The sequence below is a fragment of the Pituophis catenifer genome, unplaced genomic scaffold (genome assembly GCF_029215685.1).
Source record: "Pituophis catenifer annectens isolate HBS135680 unplaced genomic scaffold, rPitCat1.0.hap2 SCAF_15, whole genome shotgun sequence".
In the NCBI taxonomy this organism is placed as follows: Eukaryota; Metazoa; Chordata; class Lepidosauria; order Squamata; family Colubridae; genus Pituophis; species Pituophis catenifer.
In genome coordinates this window covers 16,100,015-16,124,101 of record NW_027256895.1, presented here as the reverse complement: position 1 = coordinate 16,124,101, position 24,087 = coordinate 16,100,015, and the positions used below count along the sequence as shown (strand labels likewise).

Sequence of the window (24,087 nt, the reverse complement as noted above, 5' to 3'; positions counted from 1 at the left end):
CCTACTGAGATTAGTGTATTGATAATTTTGGCTTTAGTCTGATGGTGAAGGCAATAATTGTAGACATCCTATTCATTGTTGCTTTCATCTGGGTGCATTTTATCCATGCATTGTTGTTATCATAGTTAGCCACTCAGTCATGTCTGACCCTCGGCTACTCTACGGATCAGCACTGCTCAATAAATAAATGAACAAGAATAAAGTTTTTGATTCATTTCTTCAACTGGGTTCCCTTTATCTATTTTTAGGAAAACATACTACACTTTAATCATTGATTTAGGCAGATGAGTGATGTAGATCTAGGGAATACACATGGCCTCATCAATCTACCACTGGAATGGTCATAGCTGGTGTGCCATGTAGGGTACCACAAATGTTCTGCTGATTGCTGCAGGAACTTGAGATCCAGAGAGAGCAGAAGGAACATTCTGAACATGTCCATCTGTTAGTTGGGAAGCATAACTCCACCATAACAGGGTAGATTCACATTCCAAAGCTCCATTTCCAACTGAATCTATCTTCTAAATTACAGGATGATGTCCTTCTAGGACTTGAATAAATATTACAGTATTCAAGGGAGATTCTACGTATGTATGTATGTATGTATGTATGTATGTATGTATGTATGTATGAATGTATGTATGTGTATTTCACTCTTCTTCACTTCGCATCTCTCTCAGAGAGCCATTCTGGGTGGTATACAATTAAATTAAGCATCAAAAACAGAATAACTTAAGTTATTTTAAAGCAAAGTATTAAACATTTTTTTTAAAAGTAATATGTATGAAGCAAAATTGGTGGGCCAAAAGACCTCAATGGGTATGTTGCTATTCCTTTTCTTCCCCTTCTAGTGGTGTTTTCATTTTATGAACTCTTACTCCCCTCTTTTTTTGCTTCATGCCTTACTTCCAAAGGTTCATAACCATGCAGCAAGGACTCTTGCAATACGATAAACATGTTTCCTTCTGATATTTTTGAAAGTACTGCTGCAAAGAATAATACTGATTACTGATTAAAGATAGTTATTGTTCCTTCTTCTTCAAATCATAAGGGAATTCCAGCTGCCACTGTAAAAATGATCACCCCGGATTAAGACATTGCATTTTATTAATATCTGCTTAGAAATACAGGCGTGCACGTAGGTAGGAGTAGTATTTCATCTGTGACACTTCAGTTTTTTAACTTTAAATAAAATTCATTGTCTTAAGTTTAGATAATATTAATGAATGATCAGCTACTCAGTTGAATGGTAACTTAAGAGTTACTGTTTGAGGTCTACAATGACTACATATTATAGTCAATTGGTTATATTCAGAACATTAGTTTTCCTTTTTTTCCCAACTATGATGTGCATTTCTTCTCCTTACACCTGCAAACTTAGTCGTCCTCTTCCAATTGTTCATAAATACTATCAGTCTGGAGATTTAATCATTGCTGCTATTATTTATCAGGTTCTCTTTCTTTCAAATGAGATCACTTTTCATAGCCTTCCTAGTTATAAAGTCCTTGATCAGTACCAGTAAGTATCTGACTACTTCTCCTCCTCCTCATCCCGCACCTCTTCTTTGCCCTCATTGATACCTAAATGTATTTTTTTCGCTTTTATGCTTAAAAGTATTGGTTACTAGTCAGTGGATATGACCCATTCCAGTGACCATATTTAGTCATTTTTAATTTCAGAGCTGTCCTAACATTGATGTTGAAATTGAGATGAATATTATTAGATTTAATCGTAAAGTATATGAATTTCATTCTCCTCAAAAATTTCCTTCCTTCAACAAAGTTCCTTGTTGAAAGTAAAGAAAAATTTGACTAATTTACATATTGCAGAAGCTCTCTGTTGAATCTTGTGGTGTTTTTTTTTTCCTTTTATTTCATCCAGATATAAAACAGGAAACCCTCTAGTGCATAATTTAGGTTATAATATGTTTAGGATATAAAATGAAGCTGGCTTCCTCCCTTAGAAAATACAGATAGGATATAGATAATACTGCATGAATTTTTTTCTCCTCAAGAAACTGGCTAATCTGAATATTGCAGATATCTTCTGGTTATTCTTGAGCTTATTTGTCTTTCATTTCATCCAGATATAAAAGAGAAACTGTCTAGTGCATATTTTAGACTATTATACATTTAAGTCTGAGTTGTCTTCCTTCTCTATGAAAATATAGATAAGATATAGATAATACTGAAATCAGATAGAAACATAGAAAAGGGATGTGTTTCATGTTTAAACTCAGTAAACTGGTGTTTGATCCATTACCTCCCCTGGAAGTTGTTTCCAAGGTTCTGTTACACTTTCTGTGAAGTTAATATCTTTTAACAATAGTTTTGAACTTCCCTCCTGTCAGTTAGAGATTATGATCCCATGTTCTAATGTTTTAATTAATATTGAGAATACTACCTTAAACAATCTTATTCATACTCCTTAATATATTTAATGGTTTCACTCATGTCCTCCTTTCCTTCTGTCCTCTATGCTGAACATATTCAGTTCCTTTAATATTTCCTTATATGTTTTGTCCCTCAAACTGTGCACCATTTTTCTTGTCTATTTCTTGACTCGCTCAATCTTATCAATATCTTTTTTTTTTAAAAGTGAGGTCTCCAGAACTGTACACAGTATTTCAAATGGGGTCTGAGTAAATGCCACCTTAGCTCAATGTTAAGTAGCCACAGCTAGATTGGTGCTTTCTAGTTGATACAATCTAGGTCTATTATTTGATAGTGACCAAATTCCAGGTGTCCAGAACAAACAATAATCACTAATTTATATCTTTCTGTATATATAATTCTGAAACAGAAATATATTGACAATATCTAACTCTCGCTGAAGGTTCGTCACTCATAATTACCAGCACACTTTGGCTCTTGCATTTGCTGTAAAGGAGATCAATGAACATTCTGGGATTATACCCAATATTAGCCTTGGTTTCCGTATTGCTACTGACTATCCTGTGGAAAGTACAACTTATCATTTATCAATGGAATTTCTATCTACAAAAGATGAATTTATACCCAACTACAAATGCAATGAGCAGACCAACACAGTAGTTGTCATTGGAGGACCCCATAGTAACACCTGTCTCAACATGGCAATCTCTCTGTGCAACTACAAATTTCCCCAGGTGAGACAAAAAATGGTTCAATATGAGTTGTTCACCAACTATTAATTATATTCAAAAGGTGGGTCACTGAAATGAGAATTTGAGCAAAACCATTACTAAGAACATCTTGAAAGGGCTGTCCCTTTTTGTTTGATGAGCAAAATTGCAGATGTCATATAAAACTAATTTTTAAGCACCCTATTTTTGTATCCCACTCAAACTCACAGATTTGATTAAATATACATGCATGCATTGGTTTATTGTTACAGTTGTTGTTATTATTATTATTTACTTTATTCATTAAACATGAAACTCAGTCAACTGAACATTCAAAAATGCATCACAAATACCATTGACTGGTGCTAATGGCTGATACGGGTTGCTGCCAGCGTCCTAGGTATCAACCAAGTACCTTCTTAAGATGTATGATGTTCCAAGTAGCACAGTTTTTTGCAGTTCCGCTGGTGTTATTGCAGGAAGCTGCAATTTGTTGATGTATCTCATAAAATTTTTGGACATGGTACCAAGTGCTCCGATGACAATGGGTATCACTGTTACATGTTTCATCCATAGCCGTGTATTTTCAATGGCCAGGTCATGATATTTTATTATTTTTTCCAGTTCTTTTTCTTCGACTCTGGCATCTCCTGGTACCGGAGATAAATTGTACATGTAGCAATAAATTGGACATTTTGGTTTTCAACAACTGTGATATCTGGCGTGTTATGTTCCAAGTGTTGATCAGTCTGTATTCGAAAGTCCCACAAGATCTTCACCTTCTCATTTTCTATAACTTTTTCCACTTATTTTTTACATAATGATCAGTGGATTAATTTAGCAACTCAGTAGTGTCTAGCTTTGTAATCAGTTTGTGTGATTTGGCTGCATTCACATATTAAATGTGAAACAGTTTCGACTTTGTTATTGCAAAGTCGGCAGTTTGGATTGTCGGTGAATTTTTGTATCTTTGTTTTCATGGCATTAGTTTGTAGTGCTTTTTCCTGAGCAGTGAGTATTAAACCTTCCATTTCTTTCTTGATGGTTCCCATCTTAAACCATGCCTATGTAAAGTTGTCATCACATTTTCCTTCAATGTTTTTCAAGTGCTGTCCATGCAAAGGTTTGGTTTTCCATCTATTTAATCTGTCATCCAGCTGTTTTTCCTTATATTCTGCCATTGTTTCTGTTCTTTTTATAATGTTCTCTTGTTTTCACAGCCTGCAGCAATTTTTCTGTACTTTGGTTCACATAATCATTCAAACTTCGTTTTTCTTCTTCTACAGTTTGATGGATTTGCAATAGCCCTCCTATTTTTCTTGGCAGGTATAAGCTGTCAATGTCACTTTGTGGATGTAAAGCATGGTACATATTGAAAAGTTTGCTTGTTTTCCAGTCCAGGTTTTCCAGTTCAGCCAAAGTCCAGTTGATGATTCCAGCTGAATAGCGTATCACCAGAACTCCCCATGTATTAATGCCTCTAATTATGTTTCCAGCATTCAGCTTTGATTTTAATATTTTGTGAACCCTCCTGATATATTCCTTTTGCGTTGACTCTTTGACTTTTCCATTCAAGATGTTATCTGCTTCCAATATGCCTAGGTATTTGTAATCATCCTTTGCTAATGCTTTTACTGTGTTTCCATTTTCCAGTTCTATTCCTTCTATTTTTTTTTTTTCATTTTTCCTTGCTGTATGGATAATATAGCACATTTTTCAAGTCCAAAGTTCATTTTGATGTCGCTGCTGAACAGTTGAACTGTGTTGAGTATTGATTTAAGTTCAGTGGGGCTTTTCGCATACATTTTTAAGTCATCCATGTATAGTAGATGGTTTATCTTGCCATGTTGGCTTGAGATTTGGTATCCCAGTTTTGTGTTTTGTAGGATTATTTTCAATGGAATTAATGTGATGTTGAACAGTAGTGGTGAAAGTGAGTCCCCCTGGAAGATTCCTCGTCTGATGTTGACTTCACCAATGTTCTCCCCATTTGCTGTTAGAACTGTTTTCCATTTTTGCATATTTGTTTTCAAAAATCTACAAATATTTTTGCTGATTCCAAAGTTTTCCAGATAGGTGTTAATCCAGCTTTGGGGTAACGAGTCAAATGTCTTCTTGTAATCAATCCATGCCATATTTAATTTTTTTCTTTTTTTTGCATTTTTTAGTACCATTTTGTCAATGAGCAGCTGATCTTTTGTTCCTCTTGATTTTTTATAATTTCTCTTTTGTTCTACTGGATACAAATTGTTTTCCGTCAGAGGATTGAATACTGAATTTGCCAGTATTCTTGTAAAAAGTTTGAATGTTGTTGGGCGATAGTTGCTTGGCTCTGTCCCCTTTTCTGGATCTTTCATTATCAAATATGTTCAACCAGCTGTTAACCATTCTTCACTTGTTGCATTTTGAAGCATTTGATCAAATTGAGTGGCCATGCGATAATGGAGGCTGGTCAGGTGTTTTAGCCAATATCCATACAGTTCGTCCAGGCCAGGTGCACTCCAGTTCTTGACTTTCTTTGCTTGTTTTGTAACCATGTCAGTTGTTATTGCAATATTTTCCATTTTGTTTCGTGTTGTTTGTTGTTGAATATCTTTGATCCAGGAGGCAGTTTTGTTGTGTTCCACTGGGTTTTCCCACAGTTCTTTCCAAAAGTTCAAAGTTTTTTCTTTACATGGGTGAACATTAGTTTGGACTCGGTTTTTGTCAAGGGACTGGTAGAAGAGGTGTTGGTTTTTTCTGAACCGGAAATATTTTCACGATATTGTTTAATTCATTTTTCATATCTTTCAATTTTCTTTGCTGTTGCTATTACAAGTTGTTTTAGTTCTTCCATGATTTCAGTTATTGTTTTTTCCTCCAGGTTGTATTTATTGTGTAAACTATTTTTCAGCTTTTTGTTATTTAGTTTTCCTTCTTTCAAGTAGTTCAGATTGGTGTCATCCCCTCGTAGTTTTTTAATTTTATTTTCAAGTCGAATTTTCCATGTTGGTGTTCCGTTGTTGTTGTTGTTGTTGTTGTTGTTGTTGTTGTTTTTGGCATTTTATAACCCAGTTCTGCAGTTATAATGGTGGCTGTGCTATACATTAGTTGGTTGGTTTCATATGGTGTGCTGGATGGGATGGATGTTAAAATGCTGTTCATGGCTATTAATAGATCTTTCACTCGTTTGCTATGCACTTCGCAAATGGTAGGTAGTCTTTTTCTTTCTGTGTTTTCTTTGATGTGGTTTTCAATCTTTTCTTTCAGCATTTTTTTTAAAAAATAGTTTTTATTGAATATAAATATTAAAAAAGACATACGTAACATATACACAACGACCATTTATACAACATATACACATAAAGAGTGTAATTTCTTCTTAAGCATTTTTTCAGAGTGACGTTCTACAATTCTACTTATAATATATTCCTTCACCTCTCTTTAATCTAATAATATTTTTTATTATATATATATATATATATATATATATATATATATAAATCGGTAATATATCCCCTATATTTTTTGTATATTTCTGATTTTTAACCAATTATACCAATTATTCCATATTTTATAATAGTCTGATTCTTCTCTTTCTTGTAATTCTTTGGTTGACCTATCCATTTCAGCGCATTCTAAAATTTTCCCTATTACTTCTGTTTCACTTGGTATTTGTTCTTGTTTCCAATTTCTTGCGTAAGTTATTCTTGCAGCAGTTAATATGTGAATTGTAAGATATTTAATATCCTTAGGGTATGATTTGTTAAAGATTCCTAATAAAAATGTTTCTGGTTCTTTTTCAATCTGTGTTTTTGTTATTTGTTCCAACCATTTTTTGATGTTAGACCAAAATTTCTTTGCTGCCGGGCACGTCCACCATAAATGATAGAAAGTCCCTTGCGCCTTTTTGCACTTCCAACAAATTGGGCTATTTTTAGGTTGTATTTTTGCCAATCTGGTTGGAGACATATGCCACCGATAAAACATTTTCAGTTGGTTTTCCTTGTACGCCGTTGCCATCGTTAACTTTAGATTTACCTGCCAGAACTTTTCCCATTTTTCCAAAGGTATTTTGTGTTTGATATTTTGAGCCCACTTAATCATCGTTTCTTTGACTGTCTCTTCTTCCAATTTATAGTGTAAAAGAAATTTATAAATTCTACTAATTAATTTATTTTCTGAATCTAATATAATTTTATCTATTTCTTGTTTTTGATTATAAATTTCATATGTTTTTATATGTTCTCTGTATTTGGATTGTATTTGAGTGTAAGTCCACCAGTCTATTCCTCTGTGTAAATCTGTCTCCAATTGTTGTTTTGTCTTTAATTTGCCTTGATAATCAATTATATCTTTATACCTAATTATTTTTGTCTTATCTGTTAAATTTGGGTGCCTAATTGATTCTGCCGGTGCTAACCAATTTGGTATCTTCATATAATGTTGTTTTTTAATTTTAAGCCAAATTTGTAATAATGAATTCCTTATTGTGTGTGTTTTAAAATATGAATGTGTTTTGTATTTCTCATCCAACATAAAAGAATGCCAGCCAGATTGAAGTTCATGTCCCTCAATTGTTAAAATTCTAGAGTCCTTTAATTCTATCTAATCTTTAACCCACGATAGTACTGCTGCTTGGTAATATATCTCCCAATCAGGGAGTGCAGCTCCTCCTCTATCTTTTGTATCCTGAAGCAGTTTAAATTTTATTCGTGGCCTTTTCCCTTGCCATATAAATTTAGATGTTATTTTGTTCAGCTTTTCAAAAAACGGTTTGTCTATTTTAATTGGAGTGACCTGAAACAAATATAAAAATTTAGGTAATATAATCATTTTAATGGTCGAAATTCTTCCTAGGAATGAAATGTGTAAATTTTTCCATTTTTCTAAGTCTTTCTTTGTTTGTTCTAGTAATTTATCATAATTGTTTTCTTTAATTGTTGATGTTCTTGTAGATAAACAGATTCCTAGATATTTTATTTTTTTTGTTGTTTGAATTTGTATATTATCTGTCAAATCTTTTGTTTGGATTTCCGTAAGGTTTTTAACAATTAGCTTCGATTTACTTTTATTGATTTTTAGTCCGGCCACTTCTCCAAATTCTTCTATTTTTTGAAACAAATTAGGTATAGATTCCATAGGATTTTCTGTCAAAAATACTAAGTCATCAGCAAAGGCCTGAACTTTGTATTCTTCTCTATTGATCCTTAAACCTTCAATTCCTTGGTCTTCTCTAATTTTTTTCAACAGGATTTCCAATGATAGAATATATAGTAAGGGGGAAAGTGGACAGCCTTGTCTGACTCCTTTTGTTATATTAAATTTGTCTGTTATGTCATCATTCATAATTATCCTTGCTGATTGCTTGGTATAGATTTCTGCTATAATTTTCCCAAATTTTTCCCCAATTTGCATATTTTGTAGTTGTTCAATCATAAATTCCCAATTTTGGTTATCGAAGGCCTTTTGGGCATCAAGAAAAACTAACGCTGACTGCTTCTCCGGGTGTGATTCATAATATTCTAGAGCATTAAGTATTATTCTCATGTTGTTCTTTATTTGGTGTCCCGGCAGAAATCCATTTTGGTCTGGGTGTATATATGTATTTAATACTAATTTAATCCTTTCGGCCAAGATTGCTGCAAATATTTTGTAATCGGCATTCAATAATGAAATAGGTCTATAGTTTTGTATTAACTGGAGATCTGTATCTTCTTTTGGGATAATTGTTATTATGGCTTCTGTCCATGAATTTGGTATTTTGGCTTTCTCCATAGCTTCATTATATAATCGCAACATATTCTCTCCCAATACTTCTTGCATTGTTTTGTATATTTCTACCGGTAGCCCGTCGGGTCCCGGTGTTTTATTGTTTTTTTGCTTTTTCAGTACTTCATCTAATTCTAATTTGGTCTTTTGAGAGTAATTCTAATTATTGGCCTATTGAGAGTAATTCTTTGTTCTTCTGTGATTTTTGGCATTCCTGATTTCCCTATGCACTGTTTTATTTTGTCTTCCTCTATTTTCCCCTGGTTATATAGGTTCGCATAAAATTTCTTAATAATTTCTTTTTTTGCCTCTTTACTATGTTGAATTTCTCCTTTATCACCTTTCAATTGGTATATCATTCTTTTTTTCTGTTCTTTTTTCAGTTTATAGGCTAGCCATCTGCCCGTTTTGTTTGCCTGTTCGAAATAATTTTGTTTCACCATTTTTATTTTTTGGGCTAGTTCTATTTGGTTTATCAAATTCAATTTATGCTTAATCATTTCCCATTCTTCTCTTATTGTTTTGTTCTGGGGCTTTTCCTGGAGTTTTTGTTCTATTTGTTTTAGGTCTTTCTCTAAATTATCTAATTGTTTTTTCTTCTCTTTATTCTTTTTCCTCGTATATGCTATTACTAGGCCCCTTATATATGCTTTTAAAGTATCCCATGTGTTTTGTAAAGAGGTTTCCTCTATTTTATTTATCTGAAAAAATATTTTTACTTCCTTTTCTAACATCGAATTAAATTCTTTTTCTTTACATAATCTTTGGTTCATTGTCCATCTTTTACGTCTTCCTTTCCAGTTTATGAATAGTGGATTGTGGTCTGCCCATTGGTTTGTGCCTATCTCAATTTTTTCTAATTCTATTTTAATATTTGGGGTCATCCATGCCATGTCCAGTCTTGACCAGGAGTTATGTGGATGGGAGTAAAAGGTGTATTGGGCCTCTTCTTCATGTGTTTCCCTCCATACGTCTGCCAGGTTTAATTCTTCAGCCATAGTAAAGAATTCTTTTGGAAGTATTTCTTTTTTCTTTTATTTTTTCTTCCCGGTTTTGTAGTCCTTCTTTGCATCTATTATTGCATTATAATCCCCTATTACACAAATATCATCATATTCTAATTCTGCTAATTTTATATGTAGGTCTTTAAAAAAAACTGTAGTTTTCTTTTCTTTCAGCATTTTTGCTAGATCACTTAGCTCTACACTTTCAAGCTGTTGCACAGGAGGATTTTCATCCTGTATGTTGGTTTATTATTGTTGTTGTTGTTGTTGTTGTTGTTGTTGTTGTTATTATTATTTTTATTATTATTATTATTATTATTATTATTATTATTATTATTATTATTGAGATCTTTCATTCCTATGTTCTTCTGACTTTCTCCATTTAGATCACATATGGATCAGCTCCTTTGGTAAATACTGAAACAGCAATGTTTGTCAAATGGATGTTCCCAGAGGAAACCCATCAATTTAAAGCAATACTTCACTTATTATTGCATTTTGGATGGACCTGGGTTGGGTTAGTTTCTAAGTATGAAGAAGATAGGGACAGGTTCATTCAAAAGAGACTTCCTACGTTTTCAGAGAGAGGAATCTGCTTTGACTTTATAGAATGTCTTCCCCAGATAATATATGGTAATGCAGCTGCTGAGTGGATAGAAAATGCAGGTAAAAGATTCAAAGTGATCATGGATAGTACAGCCATTGCAGTTGTCTTAAGTGCTGAAATTTCAGGCTTGGTGCCTTTGAGACTAATGATCTATTTTTTCAATTATGATCCTATTCCAAAGGAAAGAAAGGCCAAAGTTTGGATCATGTCAGCCCAGATGGAATTCACATCCATTCTAATGCAAAGACCGTTGCCCATTGATTTTCTCCATGGTGCACTTTCTTTTGCAATTCACTCAAAGCAGCTGACCGGATTCCAACAATTTATGCAGGAGAGAAACCCAAACTTAGAAAAAGATGATGGGTTTATTAGGGATTTCTGGAAAGATGCATTTGAATGCTCCTTCTCCAGTAATATTAGAGATGAGAATGCTGAAAGGATCTGCACTGGAGAAGAGAAGCTGGAGACTCTTCCTAATTCTGTCTTTGACACCACCATGAATGGACATAGTTACAGTGTCTACAATGCAATCTATGTTGTGGCACATGCTCTGAAGGCCATGCGCTCTTCCAAACTCAAAGGGGGACAAAAAATGAATGAGAGGAGATGGAAGCTCTTCCTCCAATCACCCTGGCAAGTAATGTTGACTAATACAAAATTTGGGTTAATCATCAAGTACCAGAATAGGAAAGTGCTTTGTGTTCTGTTTTGTTGTGTTGTTTTAACAGCTAGAATGCGTTATAGATAGCTTTGAAAGCTATATAGAAGTAGTTTATATTTTCATATGAAAGAAAATGAAAAATGGAATATAAATCTAAGGCTTAGATAAAGATACAAAAATATGTAACATATGAGGTTCATTTTATGTCTAAAATGGTATGTACAGGATCTTACTCAATCCATTATATTTGACAATCTTATGTAGAAATTTGAAAACTGTTTTACTACTGAATAGCATTATTATTCCTCACCTCCTTATTATAACCTTGAGTTATTAAGATTCAAAGGTTTCAGAGGTACAGATTCATAAGGCAACTATACTTAGTGTTACTTCCAGTGAATAACAAAGTTGTCAATGAATTGCATTTCAAGTTTATTTTTTTTTCTCAAAAGTAACACCTGGAATTACCCTGGATGGAAGTAAAAGCCATCTTGTCTTAGAATTGTCTGTCTCAGAAAATTCTACCTTGCCTACACTAAGTCTCTTTTTATAACTCTGTAATCCCTTAATTCAAGGTAGAGTTGGGGCAACTGAATGGATTTGAATGTTTACTGGCCGGATTCCCTTCCTGATGCCACACAGAGTTCACAGCAGATATTTTCTCTTTGTACCCTCATGGAGAAACAGTTCTCGCTGATTAGGACAAATGGGATGCAAGGGTCTTCACCACTATGCCACTATGCCACTCTAGAGTGCCATGCCACTCTATCTTTTCTTTTCTTTTCTTTTCTTTTAATAATATAGATAAAAAAGAGCAACATGTTCAAAATCCATATATACAGTGTGTTGCCTGGTTACAGTCCTTTAGAGTAATATTTGTCATAGTCGTAATAATAGTATCCTCTAATCATAGTTTCATAATAACAGTGCTTTTCTCTCATAACATTTATACTTATTAACACTAATCAAAATTAATCAAAATTAATAAGTTACAATAAACAACCCTAGTAGTGAGATTAATGTTTATTCATTTCTGCACATTCTAAAAATTTTGTTATTATCTTTTCTTCTGTGGGGATCTCCTCGCCCTTCCAATGTTGTGTGAACACAATTCTGGCCACTGTTAACATGCCACTCTCTATCTTGCCTTTTATATGGCAGAACACTGAATTCCCCATTTCTGAAACGCTCAATCAAAGCAAAGTGATTTCTCAGATCTGTCCCTTGATTTTCTGTTGGAATTCTCATCTGACAGTTTTTCAGATGAGAGTTGAAAATGTATTTGATAAGAATATATTTTGTTTACCAGTTTGAAATAGTTTGATTGAGGCAAAATGGAACATCTTACTTTTCTTTAAGCCTAGGCCAAATTGAAAGAAACAATTGAAATATTCCCATCCCCTTGAAAGATTCCTGATAACTTTCCTGTTTCTTTCCTCTTTTTTGTCATCTTCCTGTAGCTCCACCGTTTCTTGCAACAAGTCTCCTTTAACAACAGTGCTGGAGAACAGATTTCTTTTGGTCCCAATGGGGAATTAGAAACTGGACTTGATATTTTAAATTGGATCACATTTCCAAATAAGTCCTTTCTGAAAAAAAAAATTGGAAAGATCGATCCCCTGGCTTCCTCAGAAAGGTTCCTCACCATTTCTGACAAGGAAGCCATTTGGCCTCACATATTTAACCAGGTATGTCTCATTTTTCCCTTTTCCTGAACTTATTACCACTAATTGATGGAATAAATCAGGGGTGCCAAACTGGCAGCCACAGGCCAGGTGTGTCACATGCAGGTCACGCTCACCCCACCATTCATCAACGATACGTCACGTGGCGGTGTTCTGCCCCAGCTCTGGATTCCCGAGGATATTGACACACACCAACGGTCCTTATCAAATTTATTAAGTAGCAAGAATAAACCAAAGTCTGGAAAAGGTTGGCAACAAGTCCAGAAAACAAGATATGATAAGACTTTTCCAAAAATGCTCTGATGATAATTACAAGTTGTTTCCAGCAAGAAACTTACTAACAGCGTGTGACTTAAATAGGCTAAGGGATTGGCCAATTATTCTCAAGCCTTACTCTCAAGGAGACCTCCTCCTCCTCCTGAGTAGCCACTCCTGCCTTTTGGCAGCCCTGCATGCTCGAGCATTGAGAAGAGGCTATTCCACTTCTCTCTCTCCACTTGAAGGAGCCTCTGGAGGTTCTGAAGGCCCTGGCTGAGTCTCTGCCTCTGGCACCACACCCTCTTCAGCCTCCTTGCTGTCCTACGCGAGCACCAGCTGCGCCGGCTGCTGACACAACACCATACCAGCCTCCTTATCGTCGAGATCAGCCACGATCTGTGCAGGCCGCTGGCAGGCCACAACAGGCGGCAAGGGATACCGCAAGTTTGATATCTGTGGAATAAATGATTAAACAATCAAAATCACAGTAACATTTGGAGTAAGCAAGCATTTAGCAGCTCATACTGTATATTATTCATTGAAGTTACAATGACATTGAAAAAAGTATATGTATTAATAGTGTTCACACTCACAACCATACAAGCATCCTCATGGTCTTGTGATCAAAATTCAGATGCTTGGCAATGACTCATATTTATGACAGTTACAGTGTCGCAGAGTCATGTGATCACCTTTTGCCAGTCACTGGGGAAGTCAGATTCACTTAACAACTGTGTTCCTAACTTAACAACTGCAGTGACTCACTTAACAACTGTGGCGAGAAATGTCATAAAATGGAGCAAAACTCACTTAACAACTTTCACACTTAGCAACAGAAATTTTGGGCTCATATTGGGCTCGACTTACATGTATTATTTTTTATTTATTAAACGTATATGCTGCCTATCTCACATAGAGATGGCTTGTAATTGTAAAACATTAAAAAATAAATATTGACATTGACATGAAATTGATTTAAGATTGACAAGATGAGAAGGAAGGGAGAGTTAGGATCTTAGCTTAGCTCAATACTTTAGAATTAACTTTTTAATAACATCCTCTGAAATTGGAGATGGTTGATCAAATTCTTTGATTAGAGAATATATAGTATCTACTATAAACACACCTTTTTTCCTCCTAAAAGTGAGTGAAAATTTAGGTGCATCTTATAGACCGAATACAGGCATTTTTGGCCTCTTGACACCTCCATGCATTGTGGTTTTGCCTTCCCTCGCTCCCAGAAGCACTCTGCCATGCTCTGCATGGCCCATTTTCACCCAAAAAATGGGCCCATTATTGGGCTCCCAAGCCCTCCACGACTCTCGTTTTTGCCCTCCCTGGCCTCCAGAAGAACTCTGCAGGCCAAAAATGGGTGTGTTTTTGGCAAAAACGGGCCATAAGGACCACTGCAGAGTTCTTCTGAGGTGTTGTGGCCCACCAGCAGCCTGTGCAGGTAGCTGATTCCGACAGTGAGGAGGCTGGTGTGGTGATTTGCCAGGAGCCTGTGCAGCTGGCACCTGAGTCAGACAATGAGGAGGCTGGAGAAGAGTTGGTGCCAGAGGCGGGGATTCAGCCAGGGCCTTCAGAACCTCCAGAAATGAAGAGGAAGAGGAGGAGGAGCCTCTTCTGAATGCACAGGTGCGCAGAACTGCCAAAAGGCAGGAATGGCTCCTCAGAAAGAGGTCTTCTTGAGAGTAAGGCTTGGGGCTAATTGGCCACTCCCCTAGCCTATTTAAGGAATGTCGACAACTGAGGCAATTTGCAGAAAACAACTTTGTTCATATTCTTTTGCGTATTGACTGATCGGCTCTTGCTTCTCTCTTGTCATTTTTCCTGCAAATTGCTTCTGGGCATTCTGGGAGGGTGAAAACGTAATGCGCAGAAGGCTTGGGAGCCCAGGCTGTGCAGAACACTTCAGAGTGCTTCTGGGGCCTGGGAGGCTGAAAATATGATGTGGGAGGCAAAAAACTATTTTTTTTCTTTTTTTAGTCTTGTAAATTTAGGTTCGTCTTATATGCCTAAAAATATGGTATATAGCTGTCTGGAAACCCATGACAACACTTTTTGCATGAAAAAAGGAAAAAAATTCATTTTTGATCTGTAGTTTCAATGATTTAAAAAATGGATAACCCAGGATTTACAGTTGATATTGCAGCACTATCAGACGCGAAAAGTGGGGCTCTGTGAACTCGTCCCGAATCCCTTCGTTGGAGGGCCCCAAAAGGAGCTACCTATAGGGGTGACAAACAGAAAAGGGGTGCTCTACAGGTTGCAGAAAGCGGCGGCTTTCCTGCTTGATCCAGGGCTAATTTCCCCTCATCCGATGACAAAGAGGAGAGGCAGCCATTATGGCTGCTGTGAAGCTGGGGTAGCTGAAGAAACAAAGACTGTGCTGGAGCGGTGTGGATGAATAGTGACTGGAACTGGGTGGACTTCCAGTTGGTGATTTGGATGGGGAAATAGCGGGGCTCTTCGGAGCCCCACAAAAACCCCGCCTGTCAAGCCGCCCCCAGCACTTACCCTGTCCTGAAGGGACAGGGGATTAGAGAGGAACTCCTTGGATGGCCAAGAGGAACGAGCAGGTTCCTTGGGTCCAGAGGATTGCCCTCTGTGTTGGCGGTGGTGGGAGCAGCAGCCATGGTGGCTGCCCCAAGGCTGCAGCAACCAGGACAAGCAAAGTGCAGGAGGAGATGCAGGAGCAAGGTGTTTGAATGCCGGGTGAGTAGGACTAGCCCAGGCAGGAACAGCCTTCAAATAATTGGTTACAAATAATGCCTTGGCCCTAATAGCAGCTAAGAACTATTTGGGCAAAGGATTCAAAACAACTAACAAAGAGAAGACCCATTAAAGGACAATAGTACTTATTGATTGCTTTTGGAATTAATGTTTCTTTAGATGGATTTAAAATTTGATATTTTCCTGGTTCTTAATGAGAATGGATTATCTTTGAAGAGGGAGAAGGAGAAGAGGAAATAAGCAGAATGTCTTTTTAAAGCTATGAGAAATAACAAGTGGAGGAAGGTAAAATGGTTGCCTGCTGAGAAGAAGTGAAAGGGCAAATTGTGGCTTGCTTGCTATTTAAAGAAGAAACTTTGTCTTTTGTTTCCCAAATTGGATTATTTTGAAGAAAAACTAAGGAGGCTTGATTTTAGATGTAATTAATCTGTCTTTGGACTACTTATGGACAGTTGGAAAGAAAAAATTAATTGGAACAATTAAAATTGCTGATTAATGGTGTGGCAACAAAAGGGAAGGGCGTAACAACAGAAGAAGACATGATGATACCATATATGGAACACAAAAGAACTAAATCCTTTAGTCTTTATAACCTTACTGATATTGAAACTGAAAAGAAAAAAGAGCCTTGATAGTACAGTGGTTTAGTGCACCCTGTTATTAACACAGCTGCCTGCAATTACTGCAGGTTCGAATCTCACCAGGCTCAAGGTTGACTCAGCCTTCCATCCTTTCTAAGGTAGGTGAAATGAGGACCCAGTTTGTGGGGGCAATAAGCTGACTTTGTATAAAATATACAAAAGAATGAAGGCTATTGCTTAACGCATTGTAAGCCGCCCTGAGTCTCCGGAGAAGGGCGGCATATAAATCAAATTAAAAAAAAAAAAAAAAAAAAAAGTTTGGACAGATTGGAGAAAGGAAAAAACTGGAATATATTGGGTAGCAAGATGAGAAAAGTACTACAGTTTGATTAAAATGGATGTAAATGCTTTCTATGTAATTGATGTCTAAATAATGTAAGGAGGAGATTTCCTCTTTCTTCTTTCTCTCTCTTTTTTATTTTTTCATTTTCCCTTTCTTTTCTTTATTATTTTCTTATTTTATTCCTCTCTTTTTTCTCTTTCTTTCTTTGAATCTTTCTTTTTGATTTCTTTTGCCATACTTTTATTCTTTTTTTTCTTCTCCCTTTCTCTTTCCCTTTTTTTTTTTACTTTTCATTATTATTATTGAGAGAAGTGATTCTCAAGGTGGGGAAAATGTGATTATAGAAAAACTATAAGAAATATGAAGATTATGAATGAATTTTTGATTATTAATAAGAATTGCTGATAGATTTAACAATTATAGAAAATTGTTTCTTTAAAATGGTTTAAAATATGGTTTCTTTATAGAAAATAAGAAAACATGAATGAAGCTTTGATTATTAACAAGAATTGTTTATATATTTTATGATTATTCTTAAAGCAAGAAATGTCATTGTAGAAAAACTACAAAAAATGTGAAGACTTTGAAAGATTTTTTTAAAATACAAATAAGAGTTCTAACAGTTACAGAAAATTTATTTATTTATTTATTTATTTATTTATTTATTTATTTATTTATTTATTTATTTATTTATTTATTTATTTTATTGAATTTATATACCGCCCTACTCCCAAAGGACTCAGGGCGGTGAACAGCCATAGAATAAAACATATAAATACAAAATTTAAAATAAAATAAAATGAATTAAATAATTTGGCTGAGCAAATTTAAAACCCCAATAATTTAAAAACAAATTTAAAATTTCCATTTAAAAAGGGGAAAGACTTAAGTCAGGCCAGCTTGATGAAATAAGAAAGTGTTGAGCACACGACGGAAGGTACACAGATCCAGGATCCTCCGTACCTCCAGGGGGAGCTCATTCCAGATAGTAGGTGCCCCCACAGAGAAGGCTCTCCCCTGGGGGCCACCAGTTGACATTGTTTGGCTGACGGCACCCAGAGGAGCCCCTCTCTATGGGAGCGTACTGGTCAGTGGGAGGCTATTGGTGGTAGCAGGCGGTCCCGTAAATAACCAGGTCCTAAGCCACTTTAAAATTGATTTTAAAGTGGTTTAAAATGTTGTTTTTTTTATAGTAAATAAGAGAATGGGAATGAATTTTTGGAATATTAATAAGACTTGTTTATAGATTTTATAATTATGGTAAACTGGTTTCCAAAATGGTTTAAAATGTTGCATTTCATAGAAAAACAAGAAACAAATAGGAAAGGGGAGAAATTTAAAGAAAATTAATAGTTCAGGAAAGAGTAGAAGAGAAGATATATATTAAAATGCGTTATTATTTTAAATTGGTAAGGCAGTATGATTTTGGTGATTAGATGATTAAAGCTAAATTGTGAATTAGTCAAATAAAAGGTAAGGAGCGGAGGAAAGCATCCCTGGAAAACAGCTAACTAAGCTGTGAACCAGCCAAAAATAAACTTAGGAGGAGTGGAGGAGACAATGCTGGGGAGCAGTTAATGCCAAACTGTGAACCAGCTAAATATAGGTTAGGAGTGGAGGGAAGCATCCCTGGAAAACAGCTGACTAAGCCGTTATCCAGCTAAAAATAAACCTAGGAGGAGTGGAGGAGAAAATGTTGGAGAGCAGTTAAAACCAAACTGTGATCCAGCCAACAAATAAGGTTAGGAGTGGAGGAAAGCATTTCTGGAAATCAGTTAATTAAACTGTAATCCAGCCAAAAATAAACCGAGGAGGAGTGAAGGAGATATCTTTGAAGAACAATTAAAGCCAAATTGATAGAAGTGGAGGAAAATATTGTTGGGGAATAGCTATATAAGTTATGAACCATCTAAACATTAGAATTAGTTGTAATGGAGAAGAAGCTTGTAATTAGCAAAAACAAAATATTTTGGGTATAATAAATTATAGGTGGAAATGTGGAATAAATTTTAAAGGGAATTGATTTTGAAATGTTTTTAAGAGAGGAGTAAAATATTTTATGTTGGTCATTAGATGTGATTCAAAAGAAACATTGATTTGATTTGGGTCTTTGAAGTAAGGAAAATATATGAAATACTGATTGTTTGTTAAGTTGTTTATTGGACTTCTATACCGCCTTTATCCTGAAGGACTCAGGGCGGCGTACAGCCATATTAAAACACATATAAATTTACAAAATTTAAAAACAATTTAAAATTGAATATATAGAAAATTTGGCCCACAAATTAAAAACACCCATTATAAAATTCATATTAGGCAAGCCCGGCTTGTTGGAACAGAAGGGTCTTCAGGGCGTGGTGAAAGGTATGCAGGTCGGGGATCGTACGAACCTCTAGGGGCAGCTCATTCCAGAGGGCTGGTGCCCCCACAGAGAAGGTTCTCCCTCTGGGTGTCGTCAGTTGGCATTGTTTGGCCGACGGCACCCTGAGGAACCCCTCCTTGTGGGAGAGTATTGGTCGGTGGGAGGCTATCGGTGGCAGAAGGCAGTTTTGTATATACCCCGGTCCTAAGCCATGATTGTTAAAATGATAAATGAATATTATAAAGAGCTGTTTAGATTTGGAGTTTAAGATTTAGGGTGATACATAGTAGAATGTCTAATTCTAGGATAAGATGTTACACTGAATGATAAAAGTTGGGTTTAGATTTGTTCTTTTTTTTTTCTTTTTTCTTTTTTTTCTTTAAGATGTTAATGGATGAAATTTGGATCTTGTACCTATTTTATACTGGATCAAACCCTTGCTCTAAAAAGATGTGTTTTATGTTTTATGTTTAAAAATAAATAAATAAAATTTCAAAAAAAATAGTGACTGGAACTGGGTGAGGTGACTTTGTTTTTAACCTGAAACTTACCCTAATGAAAATAAACTCTGGAAAAGGGACTCTTTGAAGAGTCTGTTTAAGCAAACTCTTAACAATTACAGAGAGAAAAATCATAGACCCAAAAGAAAACGAAAAAAGAAAAAGCATATTAAGAAGAGGGCACAAAACCTTTAAAAATATAGAAAGATTGGATCTCTAATTTTTATTGGCAATAAGCCATTTAAAATGCTGGAATTACTTGTCAGAATTTTGATTGTTTGAAAATACAAACAGAACTTGTTAGAATATATGCAACATTGAAGTTAAACAGAAAGCGCCATCTACTGGTGAATATAATACATTATATTTCTACCACCTTGAGAAAAATACTGATAAGACATTTGATTAACACTTGATCTATGTTTTATATTTTGATATTTTTTTATATTTTATATTTTGATATATATTTTGATATATATATAAAAATATATATTTTTATATTTATATATTATCTAAAACATAGATCAAGTGTTAATCAAAAGGCCTGTATTGCCACAAGTTCCAGCCAAATCACATTCCAGCCAGCCACAAAGATGAAGCCCTGCCACCTGGTGGAGAAAAACCGACCATACACCCGAAGCCAAGCCAATAAACACAAACTGGGACTCCCAACCAATCAGAATGAAAAGGTGGAGCCATCCCAGACTACCAGCACCAGATTTGAAATAGTAACGGCAGTTACTGCAAAAGACCCCAAACATAAGCCTGATGATGGCAGATGAGATTCTGTCGAAATGTCGCTTCTACCCTTTTAGGGATATGTTCACAATTACACGGGAAGAAACCCGAAATATTAACTGTACACACACACACACACACATATATATGATTCAAAAACAAAGAATTTCTGCTGAGAATTCTGCCTCTTTATCTCTCTTATCTATTACTTAATTATGTAATTATAATGCAGCAGCATTTCAAATAAGATACAAAATTCATTAAAGAAGAGGATGCATATAATTTTTTTCTAAAAATAAATTACAAACTGGTCAGTGAAGGAAGGAATATAGATATTTTATTTGATTTGATTTGACACGAATCAAAAAATGGGACCTCAAGGAGGGCATACTTAGAGTGATTCAGAGTTACAGATTTTTCCACATTGCCTCAAACTGATCTTTAGAATATAATTATTGGGATTGATCAATCGATTAATGTAATAGTAATAGCACTTAGACTTATATACCGCTTCATAGTGCTTTTACAGCCCTCTCTAAGTGGTTTACAGAGCCAGCATGTTGCTCCCAACAATCTGGGTCCTCATTTTACCCACCTCAGAAGGATGGAAAGAAGAATGAGTATGAATAAGTATGAAATAAGAAGCAATTGAACATTCAATAGTGAATTTACACCAGGAATAAAACTGGAAATTGCAACACTAATGTTTGGATTATATATGAAGACTTTGCATATATATAAATGATGAAAAGAACAATCCACCAAAAACAAATTCTTTGTGTGAATTCTGGTTTTATTTACGAGCAGGCATTACCTCTTTCCATCTGTAACAAAGAATGTCCTCCTGGCCATAGCAAGATAAAAGTGGAAGGAAAATTATCCTGCTGCTATGACTGTAAATTATGTCCAGAAGGGAAGATAGCTGACCAATTGGGTAAGCAAAGGAATATATTAAATTTATCAATGATATAATAAATATAAATGGGGGTTTATTTTTAATAAATAAATATTTGTAATAAATATTATGGTAATTGAAAATATTGAGCTTGACATCATATTGAAACATTTGATTTTTTTTCATACTTTAGTGAGCTATTTAGTGATAAAACCAATTAGTTCATTCTAACTTGGAGCAACAGTAGATTTGAATTATTCCATTTTATGTTTCCTTGAAAAATTATAAACAGTTTTTTTCCAGAAACCTTTGTCATTATTTTTTGGAAATAATGGTAATTTTGTATTGGTAATTTTTCCATGGTTTTTACTAGTTTGTACTATTCTACCCAAATGATTGATTGATTGATTGATTGATTGATTGATTGATTGATTGATTGATTCTGGAATGTATATCGGTGTCTATTTCATATAATAAATCTCAGTGGCCTACCAAAATCTTTAGAAACACAAATCACCCTTGCCACCAGGTACGAGATGAATCAAGCTCCTGAGTCACCCCCAATCTAGCCTAATACTTTAGGGGAACAATAAGGTTTTCCAAACCTGCTACAAGGATAAAAGGGTACGGAACTCAAATAATTCATGGAAAATTATTGGAAAAGACTGGAAACTACAGACCAGATTCAACTCTGAACTCACAGAGACAACATTTAGCAGAGAAATCTGTAGCATGCCCACCTATTGGGCTTATTGAGAAAGGCAGATACCATTGAAGAAAGGTGTTCTCACCTATAATTTGGCCCAGTGACATCCAGGGATTTAATCGTGATAATCAGAAAACTGAATTGCAATCAGGAGCCAATATAGCTCATGCAGAATAATAGAACTAGGTGAGTTAAGTGCATGTCCACTGCATTGCAAACCAGTTATGCTTTTGAAATGGTCTTCAAGGGCAGCACCATATAAAAGGCATTCCAGTTATCAAATTGGGATATCATTATGTCTATAGAATACTGTAAAATTGTAGCATATTGAAAATGAAATGAAGATGCTTCAAAACAATAATGCTTTTATGAATGGTTTCTTTTTCAGACTTGGATGACTGTTTCCCTTGTCCAGAGGATCAATATCCAAACAAGGATAAGGATAGTTGCCTTCCAAAACATATAATTTATTTAACTTATCAAGAACCTTTGGGGATTTCTTTGGCAGTGATTGCAGTCTCCTTTTCTGTCATCTCAGCTGTGGTGCTCGGGATATTCATTAAACATCAGGAAACACCTATTGTGAAAGCCAATAATAGGAACCTCACTTATAGCCTTCTTGCTGCTCTCCTGCTCTCTTTCCTTTGCAGTTTGCTCTTCATTGGACAACCTGACCAAGTCAAATGTCTCTTGCAACAAACTGCTTTTGGCATCCTGTTCTCTGTAGCTCTTTCTTGTATATTGGGGAAAACAATCATAGTGATCCTTGCTTTCATGGCCACCAAGCCCGGATCCAAAATGAGAAAATGGGTGGGGAATAGGCTGGCTATCTCCATTGTCCTATCTTGCTTCCTGATGCAATTCTGCATTTGTTTGGTATGGCTCACAATTTCTCCTCCATTCCCAGATTCTGACATGCATGCCATGACTGAAGAAATTATCCAGCAATGTAATGAGGGTTCCACTACAATGTTTTATGTTGTCCTTGGCTTTTTGGGGTTCTTGACTGCTGTCAGCTTCACTGTGGCCTTCCTAGCTAGGAATTTGCCTGACAGCTTTAATGAAGCCAAATTTATCACCTTCAGCATGTTGGTCTTTTGCAGTGTTTGGGTATCATTTGTTCCCACCTATTTGAGTACCAAGGGGAAATACATGGTGGCTGTGGAGATCTTCTCCATTTTGGCTTCAGCAGCTGGATTACTGCTTTGCATATTTTGCCCCAAATGCTATATCATTGTTCTGAGACCTAATCTGAATAAGAAGGAGCAACTAATGAAAAAATGAAAGTGATTTTAACACCGTACCCTTTGAAGGAAATCTAATTAGTTGCTTTTAACATATAGGGTTCCCCCCCCCAAAAAAATCAGGCCTTTTCCCTTCCATCACTACATCAATAGGACATACAAAGCAATAATTCTAAGAAGTTAACTTCAAAATTTAAAAAAATGATTCCCCTTAATCATTTCTTAATTGTTAGATAATTGTTGATCGTTAGATAATGATTCTCAGCCCGAATAGAATAGAATAGAATAGAATAGAATAGAATAGAATAGAATAGAATAGAATAGAATAGAATAGAATAGAATAGAATAGAATAGAATAGAATAGAATAGAATAGAATTCTTTATTGGCCAAGTGTGATTGGACACACAAGGAATTTGTCTGGGTGCACACGCTCTCGGTGTACATAAAAGAAAAGATACATTCATCAAGAATCATAAGGTACAATAGTCATAGGGAAACAGTCAATCTTAAAGGATAAATCTTAAGGATACCAGCAACAAGGTTACAGTCATACAGTCATAAGTGGGAGGAGATGGATGATAGGAACAATGAGAAAATTAATAGTAATGCAGACTTAGTAACTAGTTTGACAGTGTTGAGGGAATTATTTGTTTAGCAGAGTGATGGCATTCGGGAAAAAACTGTTCTTGTGTTAAGTTGTTCTGATGTGCAGTGCTCTATAGCATCGTTTTGAGGGTAGGAGTTGAAACAGTTTATGTCCAGGATGTGAGGGGTCTGTAAATATTTTCACAGCCCCCTTTTTAACTTGTGCAGTATACAGGTTCTCAATGGAAGGCAGGTTGGTCATAATTGTTTTTTCTGCAGTTCTAATTATCATCTGAAGTCTGTGTCGTCTTGTTGGGTTGCAGAAC

The 24,087-nt window shown here is 35.4% G+C and overlaps 1 protein-coding gene across 1 annotated transcript; it reads left to right on the top strand.

Annotated features, from left to right (window-relative positions):
* Window positions 1-1,343: 1,343 nt before the first annotated feature.
* LOC139324446 (vomeronasal type-2 receptor 26-like) lies at window positions 1,344-23,215 on the top strand. The gene is made up of 6 exons (XM_070954158.1): window positions 1,344-1,519; window positions 2,837-3,128; window positions 10,246-11,103; window positions 12,588-12,815; window positions 21,138-21,264; window positions 22,320-23,215. The coding sequence occupies exons 1-6, from the start codon at window positions 1,344-1,346 to the stop codon at window positions 23,213-23,215; spliced, it is 2,577 nt and encodes an 858-aa protein (XP_070810259.1).
* The last annotated feature ends 872 nt before the right edge of the window (window positions 23,216-24,087 follow it).

Bases quoted from the DNA above. Each gene is read 5' to 3' on its own strand.
- LOC139324446 (XM_070954158.1), top strand. From the start codon at position 1,344: ATGATGTGCATTTCTTCTCCTTACACCTGCAAACTTAGTCGTCCTCTT. The intron at 1,520-2,836 runs GTAAGTATCTGA...CTCTCGCTGAAG, and splicing joins AAAGTCCTTGATCAGTACCA to GTTCGTCACTCATAATTACC. The intron at 12,816-21,137 runs GTATGTCTCATT...ATTTACGAGCAG, and splicing joins GGCCTCACATATTTAACCAG to GCATTACCTCTTTCCATCTG.